We start from the raw sequence: 21,518 nt of genomic DNA, 5'->3' as shown, positions 1-21,518 counted from the left end.
AGTATGGCTTCCAAGCTTGGCCGTTTGTGACTGTTGGGCCTCATAGGCCTCCAAGAGGGAGGCTAGCCCGCAAAAGGCCCTGCCAAAGCCAGGTTGGGCTTCCTCAAAAGGGTCCATATAATATACTGTAAGGAGGAAACACCAGTCCAACACAGTTCAAGGTATCCCACAAGGGTGAGGCATTTCAGAAAATGTTTTTTATGTTTAATTAAAAAATCTAAGACGGATCAAATCGGAAAAGGGAACTAGACAACCCTACAAAAGCAGCAAGTTAACAATTTACTATTATTTAATGTTTTCTCAACATTTAAGTTTAAAGTTTAATGATCTAGTTTCTCAGTCTAGCAGCTCAGTGATCTAGGAGCATTCTGAACTGTTACAATTTGCTACATTTAGTTGATACAAATAGTTAATACGTTTCTCAGCAGTATTTGTGGAATATTAGCAACTATTGTATCAATTCTTACAGCTGAGTTTAATGAAACTCAGGGATTCTACTTAGCAGGGCTAAAGATAAATGTATCAACTAAATGTATAAATTTAAAACAGTTAAAGAGTCGTCAATGTCCCCCAGAGCTGCTTTAGAAGGGGAAAACTGGACTTTACACCTCAATATTAGTAAAACAGGCACAAATAGAAAATAGAAGTATTTATTTCTGGTGAACAATCTGAAATCAACTGAACTGGAAAAAGTGTTTGAAAAAAAAAAAGTGTTATGCCTTTAATACACTTTTCCATTGAAATACTAGTGAGTTTGTAAGTATTTCCTTTCACAGCTTGAAGGTAACGGTATAACTTCAGTGTTTAAATGTTCCAGATGAAGTCATTATGCCTTGATAACTAAAGGATTTAGCAGGCTAGGCTGAGCTTGGAGCAGAGGCAGTATCGTATTCCATCCCCTCACATGATAAGGGGCTGACTTGTCTGCTGGCTATGTCACACACATCAAGCAGCTACCATTGCATGGTGGGAAGACCCTTAGGAGAGCTTTGGAACAATTTATCTTTTTTTCTCTTCTGTTCTACCCTTGGAAAAAATGGATTTAAAGTTCTTTCAGCTTGTCCAGAAATTATTCCTGTCCTCTGGGAAATGTACAGAAGAATTGGATGAGTTCAGCAGCTTATTACCCGAGGTAACTCTTGGATCCTATATACTGTATCTGCCCGTTCAGCACTGTGGGATGGATGTTGTGAGTTTACATATTATATGTATATTAAAGGGCCAGATGTAACAATTTAGGCAAGTTAAAAGGTAACTCATTCCATTTATGAAAAATATTATTGGAGCCATGTAGTGACACCAAGGGCAATATTTGTTTCATGCCAAGAACCTACTAGATAAAAAAAGTTTACTTTTAAGGATAGTGGCAGACGGGATGTTTGCCACACAAAATTAATCTCCTCTAGTGCAGATGACAAGACTTACGAAATTTCATTGTTCCATGATTAATGTATATCACTGGTGGTAAAACATATGCATAGTTACCTGAAGTTGCTTTGCACAGCATATGTTTTACCATCCAGATATCAATGTTGGACATTTTTTTGGCTTCGCTGGAAAAGATAAAATATGGGCAACAAAACATCTGAGGTCAGGCAAGGACAATTAACTGATGGGTCTGCAGATAACACAATTATGAGGTGGGGGTTACTGTATACATAATTTTATGAGCTGAGCTTATAGAGGTGAGGTTACCAGTGTGCAGCAGACAGTGAAAAAACAATGTCCGTTCTAACAACATGACTGCAAACAGATTCGGACTGGGCCAGCAGGACACCGTGGAAAAAACCCAGTGAGCCCCAGGGCTCATGGACTCCCCAATTCAAGCCCGATCCCCCTGTACTCTGGAAATCCATCACGCCATATCTTACCCTCCCCCCCATCAGTGATTGGTAAAAGAGATGCAGGGGGTGCCAGTGGGAGGGTCTGTACAGACATTGTAAAGTGGGCCCTTAAGGTTGAAGCCATGTGGACCCTAGCCACCCCAGTCCGACTGACTGCAAATGAAAAGTTTCATAACCTATAGCTAGCAATCAGCAACCTACTTTTATTATCTACTCTGATTATTTAAATGCTTTTAGAATAATGAAGCAAATGACTAGTTGCTAATTGATCTTACAATAAAATAGTAAAATAGTAAATAGTAAGTAAGGGTGGTTCAACTATAAGTTAACTTTAAGTATGTCATAGAATGGCCAATTCTAAGCAACTTTACAATTGGTCTTCATTATTTTTTATATCGTTTTTTAAATGATTTGCCATTTTCTGCATACTCTTCCTAGTTTTCAAATAGGGATCACTGACCCCATCTAAAAAAACAAATGCTACTTTTGCTACTTTTTATTACTCATCTTTCTATTCAGACCCTCTCCTAGTCATATTCCAGTCTCTTATTTAAATCAGTGCATGGATGCTAGGGTAATTAAGAACCTAGCAACCAGATTGCTGAAATTACAAACTGGAGAGTGCTGAATAAAAAGCTAAATAACTCAAAAAACACAAATAATAAAAAATGAAAGCTAATTGCAAATGATCTCAGAATATCCCTCTCTATATCATACTAAAAGTTAACGCAAAGGTGAACAACCCCTTTAAAGAATGATTGTAAATGAAGAACAGACTAGCATTCTACAGTTTTGACAGTTTGGCTGCTGGAGACCACTGCATCAATAGAGTTTATGAATGAGATTAAACTTGTTCTGATTAGGAGCAGAATGGTAGTGCCTGTCCATATAAATAAACAAGAATATGCATAAAATTATGGTTCCCTGAATAGAATAAGCCATGTCCTTATATTATAATAAATAACATGAATGTAAAACTGTAAATCAATTGGGCTTATTTGCTAACTGTAGGAAAATTTGCCCCAGTAAAGTCACTCACGGCAAACAATCAAGGATTTGTTTTTATTATTTTGCCTCTAGTAGATATTAAAACATATTACAGACAGCGTGCTTCAGATGCATTGGATGCATCAAATGTGCTCACTGATCCGAAATACTGTAAACAGTATTGCCTCTGGCCAGCATATGGCAGTGTTGAATCTCTCCATTCTCCCTTAGGTGGTGTTTCAGTGCGAGTATGCATGTGATGATGTATGATGTGATGCAACAGTGTTTGATCCTGAAATCTATTAATCATATTTATACCTAAATAACTGAAAATATCAATGTCATATCTGTTCTTAACTCAGTTCCTATTCAGTAACTTAGTAACATAGTAAGTTAGGTTGGGAAAAAGACACACGACCATCAAGTTCAACCTTTTAAACCTATATATAACCTGCCTAACTGCTAGTTGATTCAGAGGAAGGCAAAAAAAAAAACATTTGAAGCCTCTACAATTTACCTTAGAGGTGGAAATATTCCTTCATGACTCCAAGATGGCAATCGAACTAGTCCCTGGATAAATTTGAGCTATCTTCCATAACCCTGCATTCCCTCCCTTGCTAAAAAGCCATCCAACCCCTTCTTAGAGCTATCTAATGGATCAGCCTGTATGACTGATTCAGGGAGAGAATTCCACATCTGCTGTCAGCTGTCATGGTAAAAAAAAAACCTTTTGAATATTTAGACCTTGCGTCAGCTGGAAAAACCTACTTTTAAATAAGGGATTAGAGAGATTATTATATGATCCCCATATATATTTATACATAGTTATTTTATCACCCCTTAAAGGAACAGTAACGTCAAAAAATAAGTTTTAAAGTAATGAAAATATAATGCAGTGTTGCTCTGCACTGGTACAACTGCTGTGTTTGCTTAAGAAACATTACTATTGTTTATATAAATAAGCTGCTGGGTAGCAATGGGGGCAGAAAAGGCTCAAGTTACACAGCAGATGGCAGATAAGCTCTGTCTGTCTAATGGTGTTATCTGTCATCCATTCGTTAATCTGTGCCATATAGCCGTTTTTCAATTTCCGCCATTGCTACACACCAGCTTGTTTATATGAACTATAGTAGTGTTTCTGAAGCAAACACATCAGTTTTACTAGTGCAGGGCAACACTACATGATATTTTCATTAATTTAAAACACTTAAATCTTTTGGTGTTACTGTTCCTTTAAGAGCCTCTTCTCCAGTGTGAACAACCCTAACTTGGCCAGTCTATCCTCATAGCTGGAAGGAACTGGAAGATAACAACAGTGATTGCTGCTCCTGCCATGAGGCAAGGTGAGAACCTTGCCTCAGATGGCATGAGTCAAATTTCCATTTTTTTAACATGGAAATTCAGCCCTGCTAGTGGAGCAAGTGCAATAGAGCTCACAACACTAGCGATGAGGCCCCTCCTGGACCTGTTCCAATGCGAAAAGTTGAAAGAGTGGAGTGGGAGGGGTGGGACAGGAGGGGCCATTTTTGTAACTCGGAAATTCGGCCCTACTGGTGGAGCAAGTGCAATAGAGCTCACTACACTAGTGATGAAGCCCCTCCTGGACCCGTTCTGACTCGAATAGTTGAAAGAATAGAGTAGAAGGGTGGCAGCATCTAGGCTTCTGCCTCAGGCAGCCCCTGAAGCTCCGCTAATAATAGGAAGCATCAAACTGGGCTGACGCACGATTTTATAGACAAATCTAAACTGGCCAACCATTGCTTCATGCGAGCAGCCTATTTAATAATTCTGAATCAGAATATGGTGTGATTACAGTGAATGTGAGCATACACTGTACCTCCTAACATTTGAAAAAGAGGGACAGAAAAATCTGCCACACTATGTGCAGTAAATTTTTTGACAAATCCCATTTTATGGCCACCCACTAATTACCATGTTCAGTTTACAAAATTAGAAACTCAGGACTAAATAAAAATCCAGAACAGAGGGCTGAGCTGTAAAAATCATGACTGTCCTTCAGAAAATGGGACAGTTTGGCGGTATGTGTTAGTGAAAAGTAGTGTTCACGCTTAAAGCAATATAAGAACATATGCTATACAGATTGGCCAGTATTTAATTAGTCAAAGCTTTCTGCTAGTTTGTGATTGATGGTTCAAAAGGATCGGAAAGGTGGCAACCCTAACTGTAGGGCTCATTTACAATGTCCCAAGCAGTTTGCAAGTGCAAAAAAAGACACAATCTTCCATTTATTTATTTAGTGGGGGAACTACCAGGGAAGCAGGGGTGTAAATGGACCAGGGCTTACACCCCCTCAGGGCTGCAAATCGTGCACCACTGTAGCCGCTAAGAAAATCACTATGGAGGGGGGGGGCCAGCTGCACGGCTCACACCCGGACCTGTCCGTACCTAGTTACGTTACTGTATTTTTCGCACTTTGCCCACTGCATAGGGAACAGGCCAAAGAGCTGCAGGCCTATGCAGTCTGTTTTGGAGCACAGAGACCTGCAGCTGCCTTCGCTAATACAGTACAGACTGCGTTAGTCAGCGCTCTATTGGACAGGGTGGCACATAGAAGTCCTCTGCTACCATCCGAATCATTCTTGGACAGGGCTAAGATTTATTGAGAGCTGCAATTTTTCCAGTGCGGAGTGTTTTGGAGAAAGGATTGAACCTGCTTGTTTCTGTGTGTGTGAAATTGTGAGTCTGCTTGCATTTGCAAAGAGAATGCACATCAGCATTGAATTGAAAGTCTGAGGCCCACTGGGGTTGCTGCGTCAAGGGCCACCACACTGAATCTGAAGCCCCCTCCGCCAGCCCCATCCCCCCTGTGTGTACTTTTTTTTTTCTTGTAAACACCACACTATCAGGGTCAGTAGGGGAGGTCAGGGGCAGAGCAGGGAGAGGGTCTCCCAGTGTTCCGTTGCCCAGTTTGACATTGAGGCAGATGTTATTGTGTGTATAGGGTTGCCCCCTTTTCTGGAAAAAAATACCGGGCTTCCTATATATTTATCTTTTTTTCCTATCAATAACATTGGGATCAACCATACATTTTACTGGCCAGGTGGCAAACCTATATGTGTACTGTATTTCATATAGACTAAGGACTGCAGAAGATAGATATGCAGAGGAAGACCAGGAGAGTATGTTTTAGTGCGGTGTGCCACACGTGTTGCATCAAAACTTTTCCTGTGTCCCACCCACTCTCATAAAAATCCAGGACCAGGGGTAAAAATTCCTCCTGGCCACCCCCTGGTTCTGAACCCTATGATATAGACCAGTGCTGTCCAACTTCTGTGTAACTGAGGGCAGAAATGTTTCTGGCTTACACGGTGGAGGACCGATAATGGAAGCCTGTGTTGACCACTCCCGGTTTTTAAACCACACCAACTTTAAACTACACCCATGTAACCACAAGACCATATCCACATTAATTGTAGTAGCACACCAAAAAACCAAATGGTCGGTGCTCACTGCAGCGATTTCACTTATCACTCATATGTGAAAAGAGTTGTCATATTAAGACATACCCTTGAATTCATATGCCTCCTCATCCCCTGTGGTTAACACAGCACCCCAGCACATGATTAAACACCTTAGGGGTCCCTAACAATAATTTATTTTCAAATGCTAATAAACCACCAGAACAAATACCAGGCTTATGTTCCACAGGCAAAGAATGTCATACACAGGCAGAGGATTAGTCTGAATTTGAGGTTTAAAGAATGCAGGGGCCAGCTAATCTCTGTAGAGATACCATTTAAAGTTTACACATGGTAAGCAGACACAGCGGGTAGGTGGGGGGCCACACAAGTATTTCAGCACACCAAGGGTTAATCAGCATACAGACAGACTAGCATTTCCATTCAGCATGCAGAGGGTTAAGGCTCAAAGGTATACACTTTCAGGATAGGTTCGTTTAGAGCACAGTGCAATTAATAAAAAGATGTTTACAAAAAGAGACATACATTCAAGAATATAATTACTAACAGTTTATAAAATAAAAGGGGAAACATGGAAAACCTATACTTAGCTTCAAAGGTATAGAATTCCCCATCCTGGAGGCATGGGGAAACAAATATGATAATTTCCAATTGTAATTGGTCCTCCTAAGCAAATTAAATTCTTAGTCAGAAGAGCTGACTATTTATCAGTGATTTCAGGGGCATCAGGTAACTGCACACTCCCCCTCCCTCAGGAATGCAAGGGGGCATGACCAGCCCCATGCCAGATACATTTGATATACAGGTAAATTTGCCGTACCGTGTTAGCCAGTAAAAATGTTACAGGGCAACCCTTTTGAAATAAAAAAAATAGAAAAAGTGGTATAAAGGTGATACCTTTATTGGCTAACTAATATAATCATAGCAAGCTTTCAGAACATTTTAGTTCCTTTTTAAAGCTGAATGCAATGAAGCTGTGGTGTTCTCTGGTATATATACAACATTCAGCTCATAGGTCAAATGACCAACCAACTTGTACTATGAGCTATTTCCCATAACCCTGTATTCCCTCACTTGCTAAAAAGCTATCCAACCCCTTTTTAAAGCTATCTAATGTATCAGCCTGTACAACTGATTCAGGGAGAGAATTCCACATCTTCACAGCTTCACTGTAAAAAACCCCTCCTGAATATTTAGGCGGAACCTCATGTTTTCGAATCGGAATGGGTGACCTCGTGTCAGCTGGAAAGACCTACTGGTAAATAAAGCATTAGAGAGATTATTATATGATCCCCTTATATATTTATACATAGTTATCATATCACCCCTTAAGTGCCTCTTCTCCAGCATGAACATCCCCAATTTGGCCAGTCTTTCCTCATAGCTAAGATTTTCAATACCTTTTACCAGCTTAGTTGCCCTTCTCTGTACCCTCTCTAATACAATAATGACCTGTTTGAGTGATGGAGACCAAAACTGTACGGCATATTCTAGATGGGGCCTTACAAGTGCTCTATACAGTGGAAGAATGACCCCCTCCTCCCTTGACTCTATGCTCCTTTTAATACAGCTCAAGACCTTATTTGCCCTTGATGCTGCCGACTGGCATTGCTTGCTACAGCCAAGTTTATCATCTACAAGGACTCCAAGGTCCTTTTCCATAATGGATTTGCCTAGTGCAGTCCCATTAAGGGTATACGTGGCTTGGATATTTTTACATCCCAGGTGCATGACCTTACATTTATCAACATTGAATCTCATTTGCCACTTAGCTGCCCAGATTGCCAGTTTGTCAAGATCATGTTGCAAGGATGCCACATCCTGGATGGAATTAATTGGGCTGGATAATTTTGTGTCATCTGCAAACACTGATACATTACTTACAACACCCTCCCCTAAGTCATTAATGAACAAGTTAAATAAAAGTGGACCCAATACGGAGCCCTGGGGGCAGGGCCGGACTGGGGGTAAAAAGCAGCCCGGGCAAAAAAAATCAAAGCAGCCCACATGTAAAGATGCAATGGTCTGACTTCCACACATCCACTCATATATTGGGGTAAAACTGAAAAATGTATGCGCATAAAGAGCTGCCTTAGGGGTTGTTCACCTTCAATTAAATTTTTAGTATGATGTAGAAAGAGGGACATTCTGAGACCATTTGTAATTGGTTTTCATTTTTTATTATTTGTGGTTTTTGAGTTATTTAGCTTTTTATTCAGCAGCTCTCCAGTTTGTAATTTCAGCCGTCTGGTTCCTAGGGACAGAGTGACTGAGAGTGCAGAGAGAAACAGAGAGAGGGACAGAGTGACAGAGAGTGCAGAGAGAGACAGAGAGAGGGGAAGATAGAGGGACAGAGTGACGGAGAGAGACAGAGTGACAGAGAGAGAGGGACAGAGTGACAGAGAGAGAGGAAGAGAGAGGGACAGAGTGACAGTGAGAGACAGAGAGAGGGGGGAAGAGAGAGGGACAGAGTGACAGAGAGAGAGACAGAGTGACAGGGAGAGGGGAAGAGAGAGGGACAGCGTGACAGAGAGAGGGGAAGAGAGAGGGACAGAGTGACAGGGAGAGGGACAGAGTGACAGAGAGAGAGACAGAGTGACAGGGAGAGGGGAAGAGAGAGGGACAGAGTGACAGAGAGAAAGACAAAGAGAGGGACAGAGTGACAGAGAGAGGGGAAGATAGAGGGACAGAGTGACAGAGAGAGACAGAGAGGGGGGAAGAGAGAGGGACAGAGTGACAGAGAGAGAGAGAGAGAGAGAAAGACAGAGAGAGGGGAAGATAGAGGGACAGAGTTACAGAGAGAGGGGAAGAGAGAGGGACAGAGTGACAGATAGAGACAGAGAGAGGGGAAGAGAGAGGTACAGAGTGACAGAGAGAGGGGAAGAGAGAGGGACAGAGTGACAGAGAGAGAGACAGAGTGACAGGGAGAGGGGAAGAGAGAGGGACAGAGAGCGACAGGGAGAGGGGAAGAGAGAGGGGCAGAGTGACAGAGACTGCATAGAGATTAGAGAGAGTGACAAAGACTCACAGAACAGAAAGTGATCCGGTCTTCAGCTTCAGCGATGTCCACGATCTTAATCTTAATAGCATCACAGCTGGGCCCCCCTTTAAGGCTAAATCCTGCTGGGCCTGGGACGACTGACCCCCCCCTTTGCCCCCCTGATGGCCTACACACAGCACGGCAGCACGGCAGCACGATAACAGGAGTGGGAGGGGCGGAGCCACAGTGGCAGAGAGGATGGAGGAGCGGTCCTAGAGCCCGCCGGATTCTTTGAAAGGAACTTTCTAATACAGCGATTAGACCAGGAGCGGCCCACTTATAGAAAGCAGCCCCTCGGGAATTTGCCCGAACTGAGAGATTGCCAGTCCGGGCCTGCCTGGGGGACCCCACTAAGAACCTTACTCCAAGTAGAGAATGTCCCATTAACAACCACCCTCTGTACCCGATCCTGTAGCCAGTTTCCTATCCACGTGCAGCCCGGGCAAAAAAAATCAAAGCAGCCCACATGTAAAGACGCAATGGTCTGACTTCCACACATCCACTCATATATTGGGGTAAAACTGAAAAATGTATGCGCATAAAGAGCTGCCTTAGGGGTTGTTCACCTTCAATTTAATTTTTAGTATGATGTAGAGTGGGACATTCTGAGACCATTTGCAATTGGTTTTCATTTTTTATTATTTGTGGTTTTTGAGTTATTTAGCTTTTTATTCAGCAGCTCTCCAGTTTGTAATTTCAGCTGTCTGGTTCCTAGGGACAGAGTGACTGAGAGTGCAGAGAGAAACAGAGAGAGGGACAGAGTGACAGAGAGTGCAGAGAGAGACAGAGAGAGGGGAAGATAGAGGGACAGAGTGATGGAGAGAGACAGAGTGACAGAGAGAGAGGGACAGAGTGACAGAGAGAGAGGAAGAGAGAGGGACAGAGTGACAGCGAGAGACAGAGAGAGGGGAAGAGAGAGGGACAGAGTGACAGAGAGAGAGACAGAGTGACAGGGAGAGGGGAAGAGAGACGGACAGAGTGACAGAGACAGAGAGAGGGGAAGAGAGAGGGACAGAGTGACAGGGAGAGGGACAGAGTGACAGAGAGAGAGACAGAGTGACAGGGAGAGGGGAAGAGAGAGGGACAGAGTGACAGAGAGAGAGACAGAGAGAGGGACAGAGTGACAGAGAGAGGGGAAGATAGAGGGACAGAGTGACAGAGAGAGACAGAGAGGGGGGAAGAGAGAGGGACAGAGTGACAGAGAGAGAGAGAGAGAAAGACAGAGAGAGGGGAAGATAGAGGGACAGAGTTTCAGAGAGAGGGGAAGAGAGAGGGACAGAGTGACAGAGAGAGACAGAGAGAGGGGAAGAGAGAGGGACAGAGTGACAGAGAGAGACAGAGAGAGGGAAAGAGAGAGGGACAGAGTGACAGAGAGAGAGACAGAGTGACAGGGAGAGGGGAAGAGAGAGGGGAAGAGAGAGGGGCAGAGTGACAGAGACTGCATAGAGATTAGAGAGAGTGACAAAGACTCACAGAACAGAAAGTGATCCGGTCTTCAGCTTCAGCGATGTCCACGATCTTAATCTTAATAGCATCACAGCTGGGCCCCCCTTTAAGGCTAAATCCTGCTGGGCCTGGGACGACTGACCCCCCCCTTTGCCCCCCTGATGGCCTACACACAGCACGGCAGCACGATAACAGGAGTGGGAGGGGCGGAGCCACAGTGGCAGAGAGGATGGAGGAGCGGTCCTAGAGCCCGCCGGATTCTTTGAAAGGAACTTTCTAATACAGCGATTAGACCAGGAGCGGCCCACTTATAGAAAGTATACAGCAGCCCCTCGGGAATTTGCCCGAACTGAGAGATTGCCAGTCCGGGCCTGCCTGGGGGACCCCACTAAGAACCTTACTCCAAGTAGAGAATGTCCCATTAACAACCACCCTCTGTACCCGATCCTGTAGCCAGTTTCCTATCCACGTGCAAACGACTTCATTAAGCCTAACAGACCTTAGTTTAGAAAGCAGTCGTTTGTGGGGTACAGTATCAAACGCTTTGACAAAATCCAAATAGATCACATCTACTGCCCCCCCACTGTCCAGAATCTTACTTACCACATCATAAAATGCAATCAAATTCGTCTGACATGACCTATCCTTCATATAGCCATGCTGATTGTTGCTCATAATGCCATTCATTAGGACAAAATGAATGGCACAGTCTCTAGTGAACAATTGGTCCTACAGACATTTAAGATGAAATGGCTATGTGTTTTGGTGGAGTTGCATAATTATGACATAGATTGAGTACTTGATAGCATAGTTTAGGCATTCACGACCAAGCTGCATAGTGAGGTCTATGTGTACTTGTTAATGTCTAAAGTTGCAGACTGTGTCCACAATATGTTTAGGCATATCAACTCAATTAGTAACATTATGTTTGTTACATGGTTACATTTTCTAAGGAATCTTGATGGTAATTTTGTCTATATTTATTGCAACATTTTCGAATAGATACATTTGAATGAGAAAAGTGTTTTTAAACTTTACATGATTTTTCTAAGTCTTCTTATCTGATGTTTTAAAAGATGTATTTTTAGGCACTAGAGGCTGCACATATGGATATAGGCCAAGATATAATTGTCACTGAATAGGTGTGAGATGAGTATTATCACCTCTATTTATTTATTTATTACATACAAATGATCCACGTATACGTATGTGATGTCGTAATGAGGGATTGACCTTGATTGGTTGAAGGGGTTATTTAATGATGTGCTACACTTCCTGTCATTATACTGACGACGACTCCAGGTGAGCCGAAACGTGTTAATACACCATGCTTTCATGACCTGTTGTGTGTGTGTGTGTGTGTGTGTGTGTGTGTGTGTGTGTATATATATATATATATATATATATATATATATATATATATATATATATATAGTGGATAATGTACCCCCTACTGTAATTTATAAAGATATTATGTTACCGAGGAGTTATGTGACCATATAAAAGCACGAGGCCGCAGGCCGAGTGCTTTTATACAGGTCACATAACTCCGAGGTGACTATTAATATCTTTATAAATTTTAAGTGGGGGGTACATTATCTATTATAATCTACAGTTTCTGGGTTCAGTTTTACTTTTTTTGAAGTGTCTCTACAAGTTGATTTTTATCTTTAACTGCAGCTCTTTTAGGTACCTGTATTTTATTCTTGCTTTCTAAATGGCACACGTCTCCTGCAGCTGCCTCCCTGGTCTCGCTCTTTTCCTCACAGGATTCCTCTACATTTTCACTCCCCCTCCCGTCCACTATCTAAAGAATCGCTCCCCCTCTGTGTCACATCATTTTCTTTTACCGGTCATGCAGGGAAGGAGGGGGAGCGAGTGGACGGGAGGCAGAGCGAAACTTTGTAGTGTAAGGGAGGCAGAGCGAGATTTAGGCAGTGTAAGGGAGGCGGAGCGAGACTTCAGACACTGGACGGGAGGGGGAGTGAAAATGGAGCCGAATCCTGTGAGGAAAGCGACACCAGGGAGGCAGCTGCAGGGAGACTTGTGACAGGAGTGAGAGATGCGATGAAGGAAAGAGAAGCCCTTCATCGCATAAAACGGGTAAATCCATTGTGGGAAGTGATTAGATGGGGAGCCCCGAAAGCTATAGCGGTGGGAAGCAAGGCAGCAGCTGCGAGTGCTGTCTCTTTAAGCTTATAATCGGCGCGTTCTGACGCATGAACGCGCCGTTTATAAGGATATAATTTACAGTCTGGTCCCATAGGGAAATGACCAGACTGTAGATTATATATATATATATATATATATATATATATATATATATATATATATATATATATATATATATATCTTATATTAATGCTGGGGCCCTCTAGTGTTGCATACATTTATCTTTATAGTGATCATGTGGCTCCAGAGTTTTCTTGTTGTTTGCTTAGCAGCCCCTGGATATTCACTGTATGGTCACCAAAGGTTTGTTGTAGCCACAGAAACATTTTTGACAATGACTATATTAGATAATTAATGTATGTGATAGCAAAGACTTACTGAGATATATTTGTGTATTTAGGCACAGTTTTTCCATGTGGGATAATACTTGCTTTTGAGACCCCATTGCTCAGTTTTACACTATATGATATATGACTAATGTTGTTCACAGAATATTCAAACAATGTGATGTGGATTCGCACACCCTCCTTTCCAGTAGATATAGATGAGCCTGGTGCGCACGGGTGGAGGCTCGGCAACTTCCTAATGTAATTCTGTGGAAAAATCCTTGCGGCACTCAGGCCTGCGTGAAAACTAAATTTTTTATTAAAGCGGAGTGCAATGCAATGTTTCGGGAGTAACCCCCTTTGTCAAGCATCAAAGGGGGTTACACCCGAAATGTTGCATTGCACTTCGGTTTAATAAAAGATTGAAGTTTTCACGCAGACCGAGTGCCGCAAGGTTTTTTCCACAGTTCACAGAATATTTCCAAATAAAGACTAAATGACTTCTGTGCTTTTGACCCTATGCTTTCTTTTCCTTCAAAGAATAAGTTAACCTTTTTTTTCTGTCCCTAAAATTAAACAGCCCCCTAAAATAACATACCTTAGTCCCTGCATTGAGTTTGATGTAGATTCTGAATAATTAGTTGGTGTCCAGCTCATTTACCCTACTAACCCTAGTGTGAAGCCCCACCCCCATGTCTCTCTGAGCTCTCTTTATCTCTTTGAATATTGGAGAGACGTCTGCTGCACGTGCACGTGGGATCAGAAAAGCAGGAGCCAGCGTGCACCAGCAGTTCATTTTTTCTAAGCTCTTTCTGGTTCATTCATCGAGGAGAGCTCTCTAACTACTGCACTGTAAAATGCCAGCCCCCAAATTCAGAACATGTTTAAGATCGTTATTGTTCACAAGTTATTCCACAGCAGTAATTTGCTTGCTGAACAGGTTAGAATTCCATTCAGGCAGTCCCAGATCTTTGGAATGTGCCTTGCATTGAGCTGTAAGGAGCTTTTAACTATATATATATATAGATAGATAGAGATATATATATATATATATATATATATATATATATATATATATATATATATATATATATACCCTCTTTCATCTGGAGGAGTGGTTCTTTCCTGTGCCGGATGGTTTCTGCTCATGCAGTTCGGCAGCATAGTGATCATGAAAAGAAGCTGTGCTTGGTTACTGTTCTCAATTTATTCCCTTAAGTAGTAAATGTAGAAGCTCTAAGAATCACCCTGTGTGGCTTAATATAGAAGTTGATAGGAATGAAGAGAAGGGTATTTAAAAACGACAAGTCTGTTGGGACAGAAGCTGCATTTAATGAATATAAACACTATAATAAATGTTGTAAATCAGCAATCCGGGAGGCAAAGAAAGAAAATAAAGAGTGCGTTGCTGCGGAGGCTAAGACTAACCCCAAAAAGTTTTTTAAATATATTAATAGTAAAAAAATGCAGGTTGAGAGTGTTACTCCATTAAACAATGGTACCAGTATGGGTGTAACAGATACAGAAAAGGCAAATGTGCTAAATTAGTTATTTTCTTCAGTGTATACAATAGAGGAGTCTGAGCTCCCAGGTTCACTTCACAGCTGCACTGATGGCTCAGTTCAATCTAGTCAGTGGCTGACTCAGGATATGATCCATAAAGCTTTAATAAAAATTAATGTAAACAAGACTCCAGGGCCTGGTGGCATACACCCTGAGTTCTAAGAGAGCTTAGTTCAGTTTTAGACCAGCCCCTATTTCTGGTTTTCTCAGATTCGCTTTCATCTCATATGGTACCCAGGGCCGGAACTAGGGGTAGGCAGAGTAGGCACGTGCCTAGGGCGCAAAGCTGGGGGGGCGCCAGGCACGCGCCTTCTCTGTTTCTCCTACCCCCTAGTCTGGCAGATGTATGGCGGCGTGTGTGCTTCTCCGGTTCTTTTGTGTATGCGCACATTTGGTTTTTCGCGCATGCGCACATTTGGTTTTTTCGCACATGCGCACATTTGGTTTTTCATGCATGCGCACATTTGGTTTTTCGCGCATGCGCACCTGAGGGCATTTTGCCTGGCCAGGCTGCCTAGGGCGCCTGGTCGGGTTGGCCCGGCCCTGATGGTACCTATGGATTGGAGAAAAGCTGTTGTCATTCCAATATTTAAAAAGTGATTACAATCTCAGTCTGGCAATCATAGGGCAGTAAATTTGACATCTGTGGTGGGGAAATTGTTTGAAGGCTTGTTAAGAGATCACATTCAAAATTTTGTCCTAGTGAATAGCATCATGAGCAGCAATCAGCATGGCTTTATGAAGGATAGGTCATGTCAGACATATTTGATTGCTTTTTATGATGAGGTAAGTAGTATGCTGAACAGTGGGGGGCAGTAGATGTGCTCTATTTGGATTTTGCCAAAGCATTTGATACCGTGCCCCACAAAGGACTGCTTTATAAACTAAGGACTGTTGGTCTGAATGAAGTCGTTTGCACATGGATAGGAAACTGGCTACAGGATCAGGTACAGAGGGTGGTTGATAATGGTACATTCTCTACTTCGAGTAAGGTTCTTAGTGGGGTCCCTCAGGGCTCGGTATTGGGTCCACTTTTATTTAACTTGTTTATTAATGACTTAGTGGAGGGTATTGTAAGTAATGCATCAGTGTTTGCAGATGACACAAAATTATCCAGCCCAATAAATTTCATCCAGGATGTGGCATCTTTGCAACTGGATCTTGACAAACTGGCAATCTGGGCAGCAAAGTGGCAAATGAGATTCAATGCTGATAAATGCAAAGGCATGCACCTGGGATGTAAAAATACCCAAGCCACTTATACCCTTAATGGGACTGCACTAGGCAAATCCATTATGGAAAAGGACCTTGGAGTCCTTGTAGATGATAAACTTGGCTGTAGCAAGCAATGCCAGTCCGCAACATCAAGGGTAAATAAGGTCTTTAGCTGTATAAAAAGGGGTAGGAAGCAGTCATTCTTCAACTTTATAGAGAATTGGTAAGGCCACATCTAGAATATGCCATACAGTTTTGGTCTCCATCACTCAAACAAGACATTATTGTAGAGAAGGTATAGAGAAGGGCAACTAAGCTAACTAAGTTATGGAAACTCTATGAAGAAAGACTGGGGTTTTTTTTTGCCTTTCTCTGAATCAATTGGTAGTTAGGCAGGTTAAAAGGTTGAACTTGATGGACGTGTGTCTTTTTTCAACCTATCTTACTTTGTTACAAATCTTCCATTGTATTTAAAAGGGAAAGTATATGTTAAGTGTGATTTTTATTTCTCTTTAAACACTTATTGGTGCATGTTATTCTGTGTTATTCTGTGCAGACAACAAGGTTTCCCTGTATGTTTATGTCAATCAACTCATTCAAAGGCATAATGACTCAAATTAGCTCCTTATTTTCAAAATTCAAATCCAATTACATAGCTGTGTTCATGTTCTTTCACGCTGCAAGAAAAGCCAACCATAGCATATATTGCTTCCCAAATAGCTGAAGTTCAGCCAAAAACGTTGTAAAATGTAAGAAGTGGTTTAAAGATATTTGTAAAAGCAAGATCTGTCTGTCCCTTTCTATCCATGTACTGCTGGTTCTGACTGGTAGCTGAAGGCTGTTGATTAACAGATATAGAGGTGAGCTGACTTTGTTTCAAGAACTGACCACATCCAAGAAATGAAACCAGAAAACAGAAAAGGTTAAAGAAATAATATAAAGCACATATATACATTTGTAATGAAAGTATATTAGAATCTTGTTTAGAATTTTCTTTCATTATGCAAAAAGTGGGGATTGGACATCTCCTTTAATGTCTTTAATAAAGTAAGGGGTTTAATCTAAAATATGTGACATGATACCTTTTGTCTTCTTAGGTTTATACTGCATCTAATGAAAAAGACAACAATAAAGACTATGGTGCCTTCCAAAGTGACATAAACAGTTGCGATAATGAAAAGCACAGCAATTGGGTATCTGAATTATCACCACCAAAAGCATTTAGGAGCTGCCTAAAAATCCATGATCCTGATATACTGCTATCATTCGTCAAGTATTTAATGTTCTTTTCCAACTTTGTTTTTTCCTTACTGGGCTTCACCTTGTTTGGCTTTGGAGTCTGGGGGCTAGTAGATAAGCAGTCCTTGATAAGTGATAGGATTGGTTATTTAGGTACTGATCCCATGCTCTCTTTTATCATGGTCAGCCTAATTGTGATTTTCCTGTCTGTGTCTGGTTGCCTGGGCTTTATCAGGGAGAACACCTACCTCCTGAGATTTTTCTCTCTGGGTATTAGCATTCTGATGGTAACAGAGATTCTTTCAGCCATAATCATCTTTGCCTTCAAAGACCAGATCATCCAATCTGCGAAAAGCTCTATGCTGGTAGCTCTCAGCAGGTACCATGATGATTCAGACTTAAAATTCATTATGGATGAACTACAGCTTGGCATGGAATGTTGTGGTGTACAGTCCTACACAGACTGGGCAGTCAGCTTGTAAGTACCCACAAGTTAACATCATATTTCAAGCTTTGGAACAGGTCTGTAAGAGTGAATATTTAATTTATACAAGACTATGAGGGTGCTTAACAACAGCAAGTGTAGTGTGCAGATTGCAATTTTGAATGCAATTTTCCAAGTTTTTACCTAGAATTCAGTGTTTTCCCCTTACTTCCAATGTAATTGTGGTCAAAAGAGGGCTTTAATTGCTCAAACTTTCAAAGGATGAAAAGGCGGCACTCCGGTAAGATAAAAAGGTGGTTTTATTCCAACAGGTCACTGACCAACACCCAGATTAAAAAAGGTGCTGGTCTATGGCATTTCACAGTATCATCTCTGGCACTTGCTTGAATTTACAGATAGCCCAGGCTTGGACTGGCAAACCGCTTGGCCAACCACCATGTTCCCCCAAGCTAATAAAACTGGTTTTAAGACAATGAATCCAACATTTCCAGCCATTTGGTAGAAATTATACAAAGAATTTGCTAAGACATATAGGGGCAAATTCACTAAGAATCGAAGTTGCGCCAGGCGCAACTTCGCCGCTCTTCGCCGCACTTCGCCAGGCGAATTTTCGCCAGCGCTCCGCAAATTCACTAAAATGCGAAGTTGCGCACAGGGGTAGCGTAAGTTTGCGAAGTTGCGCTAGCGTTGATTTGCTATATAAAGCGAAGTTGCGCTAGCGAAGCTAATTTGCATACAGCGCGAAATTCAAATTTCAATGGAGGAACACGTATCTGCACTACAAATGCCTAGAAAACCTTCAAATCTGCAAATAAAAATTTTATTTTGCCCTACACATGTGCCCACTGTCTAGGTAAGTTGCCATGAGTCAGGAAAAGTAGGGGGGAGGAAAGGGAGCCCCAAAAAAATTTCGATCTTTTTCAGCCTATCAGCCATCATGTAGAAAACACGCCAGCGTTTTTTGGGACTTAGAAAAAATTTTGACTTTTTTTTAAACAATCCCTATCTACTCTATTGCGCTTCGCCAGGTCTGAGGTGGCGAAGGACGTCTAGCGTAAAAGGTAGCGTTCGCTACACTGCACAAATTAGTGAATTTGCGTAGTTTCGTCGCTAGCGAAAATTCGCCTGGTGTAAGGTTGCGAAGTAACACTAGCGAAACTACGCCAGCGTTCGTTAGTGAATTTGCGCAGTAGCGAAAATGCCGAACGATAGCGAAAAAACACTAGCGTTCGGCGCTTCGCGCCTTAGTGAATTTGCCCCATAGTCTTCTAATTTCCAGGAGACATCAGTGCAGTGGGCTACAGATTGTGCCTTGCAGGGCCATAGAGTAGGGATTGGAATTGGGGATAAATTACCAGTCAGTGCCACAACAAGACCCTCCAAGGTCTTGCTCAAAGTGTAGGAAGTGTAGGAAATGTCATCTAGGCCCCAATGCCACTATTAAGTATGAAAGCTGATCTGGGGCAATTAGATCATCATGCCAACACATTGTTTTTGATATCATCATAATGGCATCTAAAAATTTTTACGTGTATTGAAAATCTAATGTTCCCTTTTTTCCCTCCACAGGTATTTTAACTGCAGTTCCCCAGGAATTTATGCCTGTGGGGTTCCCTATTCCTGCTGCATTGATCCTTTTGAAGATGGAACTGTTATTAACTCCCAGTGTGGAGTAGGAGCAATGAGGATGAGGGAGAATATGGCTGGAAGCGTAATCTTTCTGGGTGGGTGTATGCCGCAGATGATTCTCTGGCTGCAACTCAAGTTCTGGGATATGGCAGCAATTTTCTTTTTAGTTATGACTGTTCAGCTTGTTTGCGTTGTGTGTGCCCAAAGGATGCTTGGAGAGATAATGTTTGTAAAACGTATATGGAAGGAAAAAGTATTTCAAGTCCAGCAGAACAGAGACCCTAATATTCCTTCTATAGAACAGCAGCCTTAGAAATCCTGGAGGATTCTAAATGCGGTGTTAAGTCATGCTATATTAGAAACAATCTTAGAGGGGAAAAAGGTTGCCCTTAATCTGTATTTATGTCAGTTACTAATACAGGTATGGGATCCGTTATCCGGAAAGCCGTTATCCAGAAAGTACCAAATTACGGAAAGACCGTCTCCCATAGACTCCATTATAATCAAATAATCCAAATTTTTAAAAACGATTTCCCTTTTCTCTGTTATAATAAAAGAGTACTTTGTACTTGATCCAAACTAAGATATAATTAATCCTTATTGGAAGCAAAACCAGCCTATTGGGTTTATTTAATGTTGACATGATTTTCCAGTAGTCTTAAAGTGTGAAGATCCAAATTATGGAAAGACCCGTTATCCGGAAAGCCCCAGGTCCCGAGCATTCTGGATAATAGGTCCCATACCTGTATAATACAATTTTCTTTTTTCTGTTCTGTATTATTTAAAGTGTGAACTAAAGTGCATAATAATCTGTTGATATTTACTTTGGAGTAAATGATTTACCACTTGTGATAAACAAAATTTTTCACCAGGTTTCACCGCAGAAAAGTTGTCCAAAGAATCTTATGGATAAAAAAAAAAGCGTGCTTCAAAAATAATTTTTTCGCCCATAGACTTCAATGCATTTGGCAAATTTTTCACAGTTTCTTGAATTTTCAGCGGTCAGATTCACAAATCCCTGTTAGCCACCAGTTAAAATGCTCTAAGCACATTCCACAAATATCTCACCAATCAGTTAAAATGATGGCAATGAACAGAGTCGATACTGTCAAAGCAACAAATATTTCGTTTTTTTTCCCTTTCTTAGCATTCCCATCAGATTAATTGGCTCCTGATCTAAAACTGCTTATAATGTGCATAAGGTACCTTAGAATGTAAGCTCCACTGGGTCAGACACTGATGATGTGAATAATGAACAGTCTCTGTAAAATGCACTCATATCCTGAAAATTTAGAAATAATTTTATATAATGTGTGGGACACATTTTTCTGTTGTAAATCATAAATAGCTCCCACAAGCAGACCCAGTGGTACAGGGATTCACATGAGCACAGCCTTGTTAAATAATGTACATTCCCTAATAAGGGTAAGGGCAGACGGGCAGATTCGGGGAGATTTAGTAGCTGAATCTGACCCTACCCTAACGGTCACTAAGGGGCTTATTTACTAAACTCCGAATGCAGAAATCACGAAAATGTTGTGCTTTTTTTTATATAAAATTGGAATTACGAATTTTTTGGAATTTGTTAAACCCCCAGGATGGAAAAGTCAGAATCAGAAAATCCGGCATCTCAGACCTGTCGAGGTTGCATATAAGTCATTGGGAGAAGTCCCAATGATTTTTTGATGTGCGCTGGGTTTCATGCAATACCCCGAGTTTTCGGCGTTTTCAGGCAAAGTTCTTCGGGTCGAAAAATTAAAAAAAATCGGATGAAAAAAACAAAAAAATCGTGAAAATCTGATTTTTCAAGATATTTCCTGCAAAAATTTTTTTGCTAAAGTGTATTAATAAATAAGCCGAAAATAATTGTGCGGATTTGGTCGGTGTTTTTTTCAGAAAATATTATGATAAATTCGGTCTTTGTTAAATAACCTATCTATAAATCTAATTGTTTTGTAAGTAGGAGCTACAGTGTGCAAGGTGGATTTCACTCTGCTTTGTGTTGCCCTAATGTAATTGCAAAACAACTGGCCTGTGTGGGTGTTCTGTGAAGGCACCCTTCCCTCTTCAGTACGAAAATAGATCTTTTTTTGGCCATTGGGGAAGGCAAAGTGCCAAACAAGGCTTAATACACAGTAGTCACTTGGGATCCAGCAGCAGACAAACAGAAGT

The 21,518-nt window shown here is 41.5% G+C and overlaps 1 protein-coding gene across 1 annotated transcript; it reads left to right on the top strand.

Annotated features, from left to right (window-relative positions):
* Positions 1 to 752: 752 nt before the first annotated feature.
* tspan10.S (tetraspanin 10 S homeolog) lies at positions 753 to 19,856 on the top strand. The gene is given in 4 exon segments (XM_018238339.2): positions 753 to 1,132; positions 17,131 to 17,750; positions 19,287 to 19,579; positions 19,582 to 19,856. Coding segments are annotated over 4 exon segments (1,059 nt in total). The 5' UTR covers positions 753 to 1,036; the 3' UTR covers positions 19,632 to 19,856.
* The last annotated feature ends 1,662 nt before the right edge of the window (positions 19,857 to 21,518 follow it).

Source organism: Xenopus laevis, chromosome 9_10S, assembly GCF_017654675.1.
Source record: "Xenopus laevis strain J_2021 chromosome 9_10S, Xenopus_laevis_v10.1, whole genome shotgun sequence".
Lineage (NCBI taxonomy): Eukaryota > Metazoa > Chordata > Amphibia > Anura > Pipidae > Xenopus > Xenopus laevis.
This window is presented reverse-complemented; position numbering and strand designations above follow the sequence as displayed.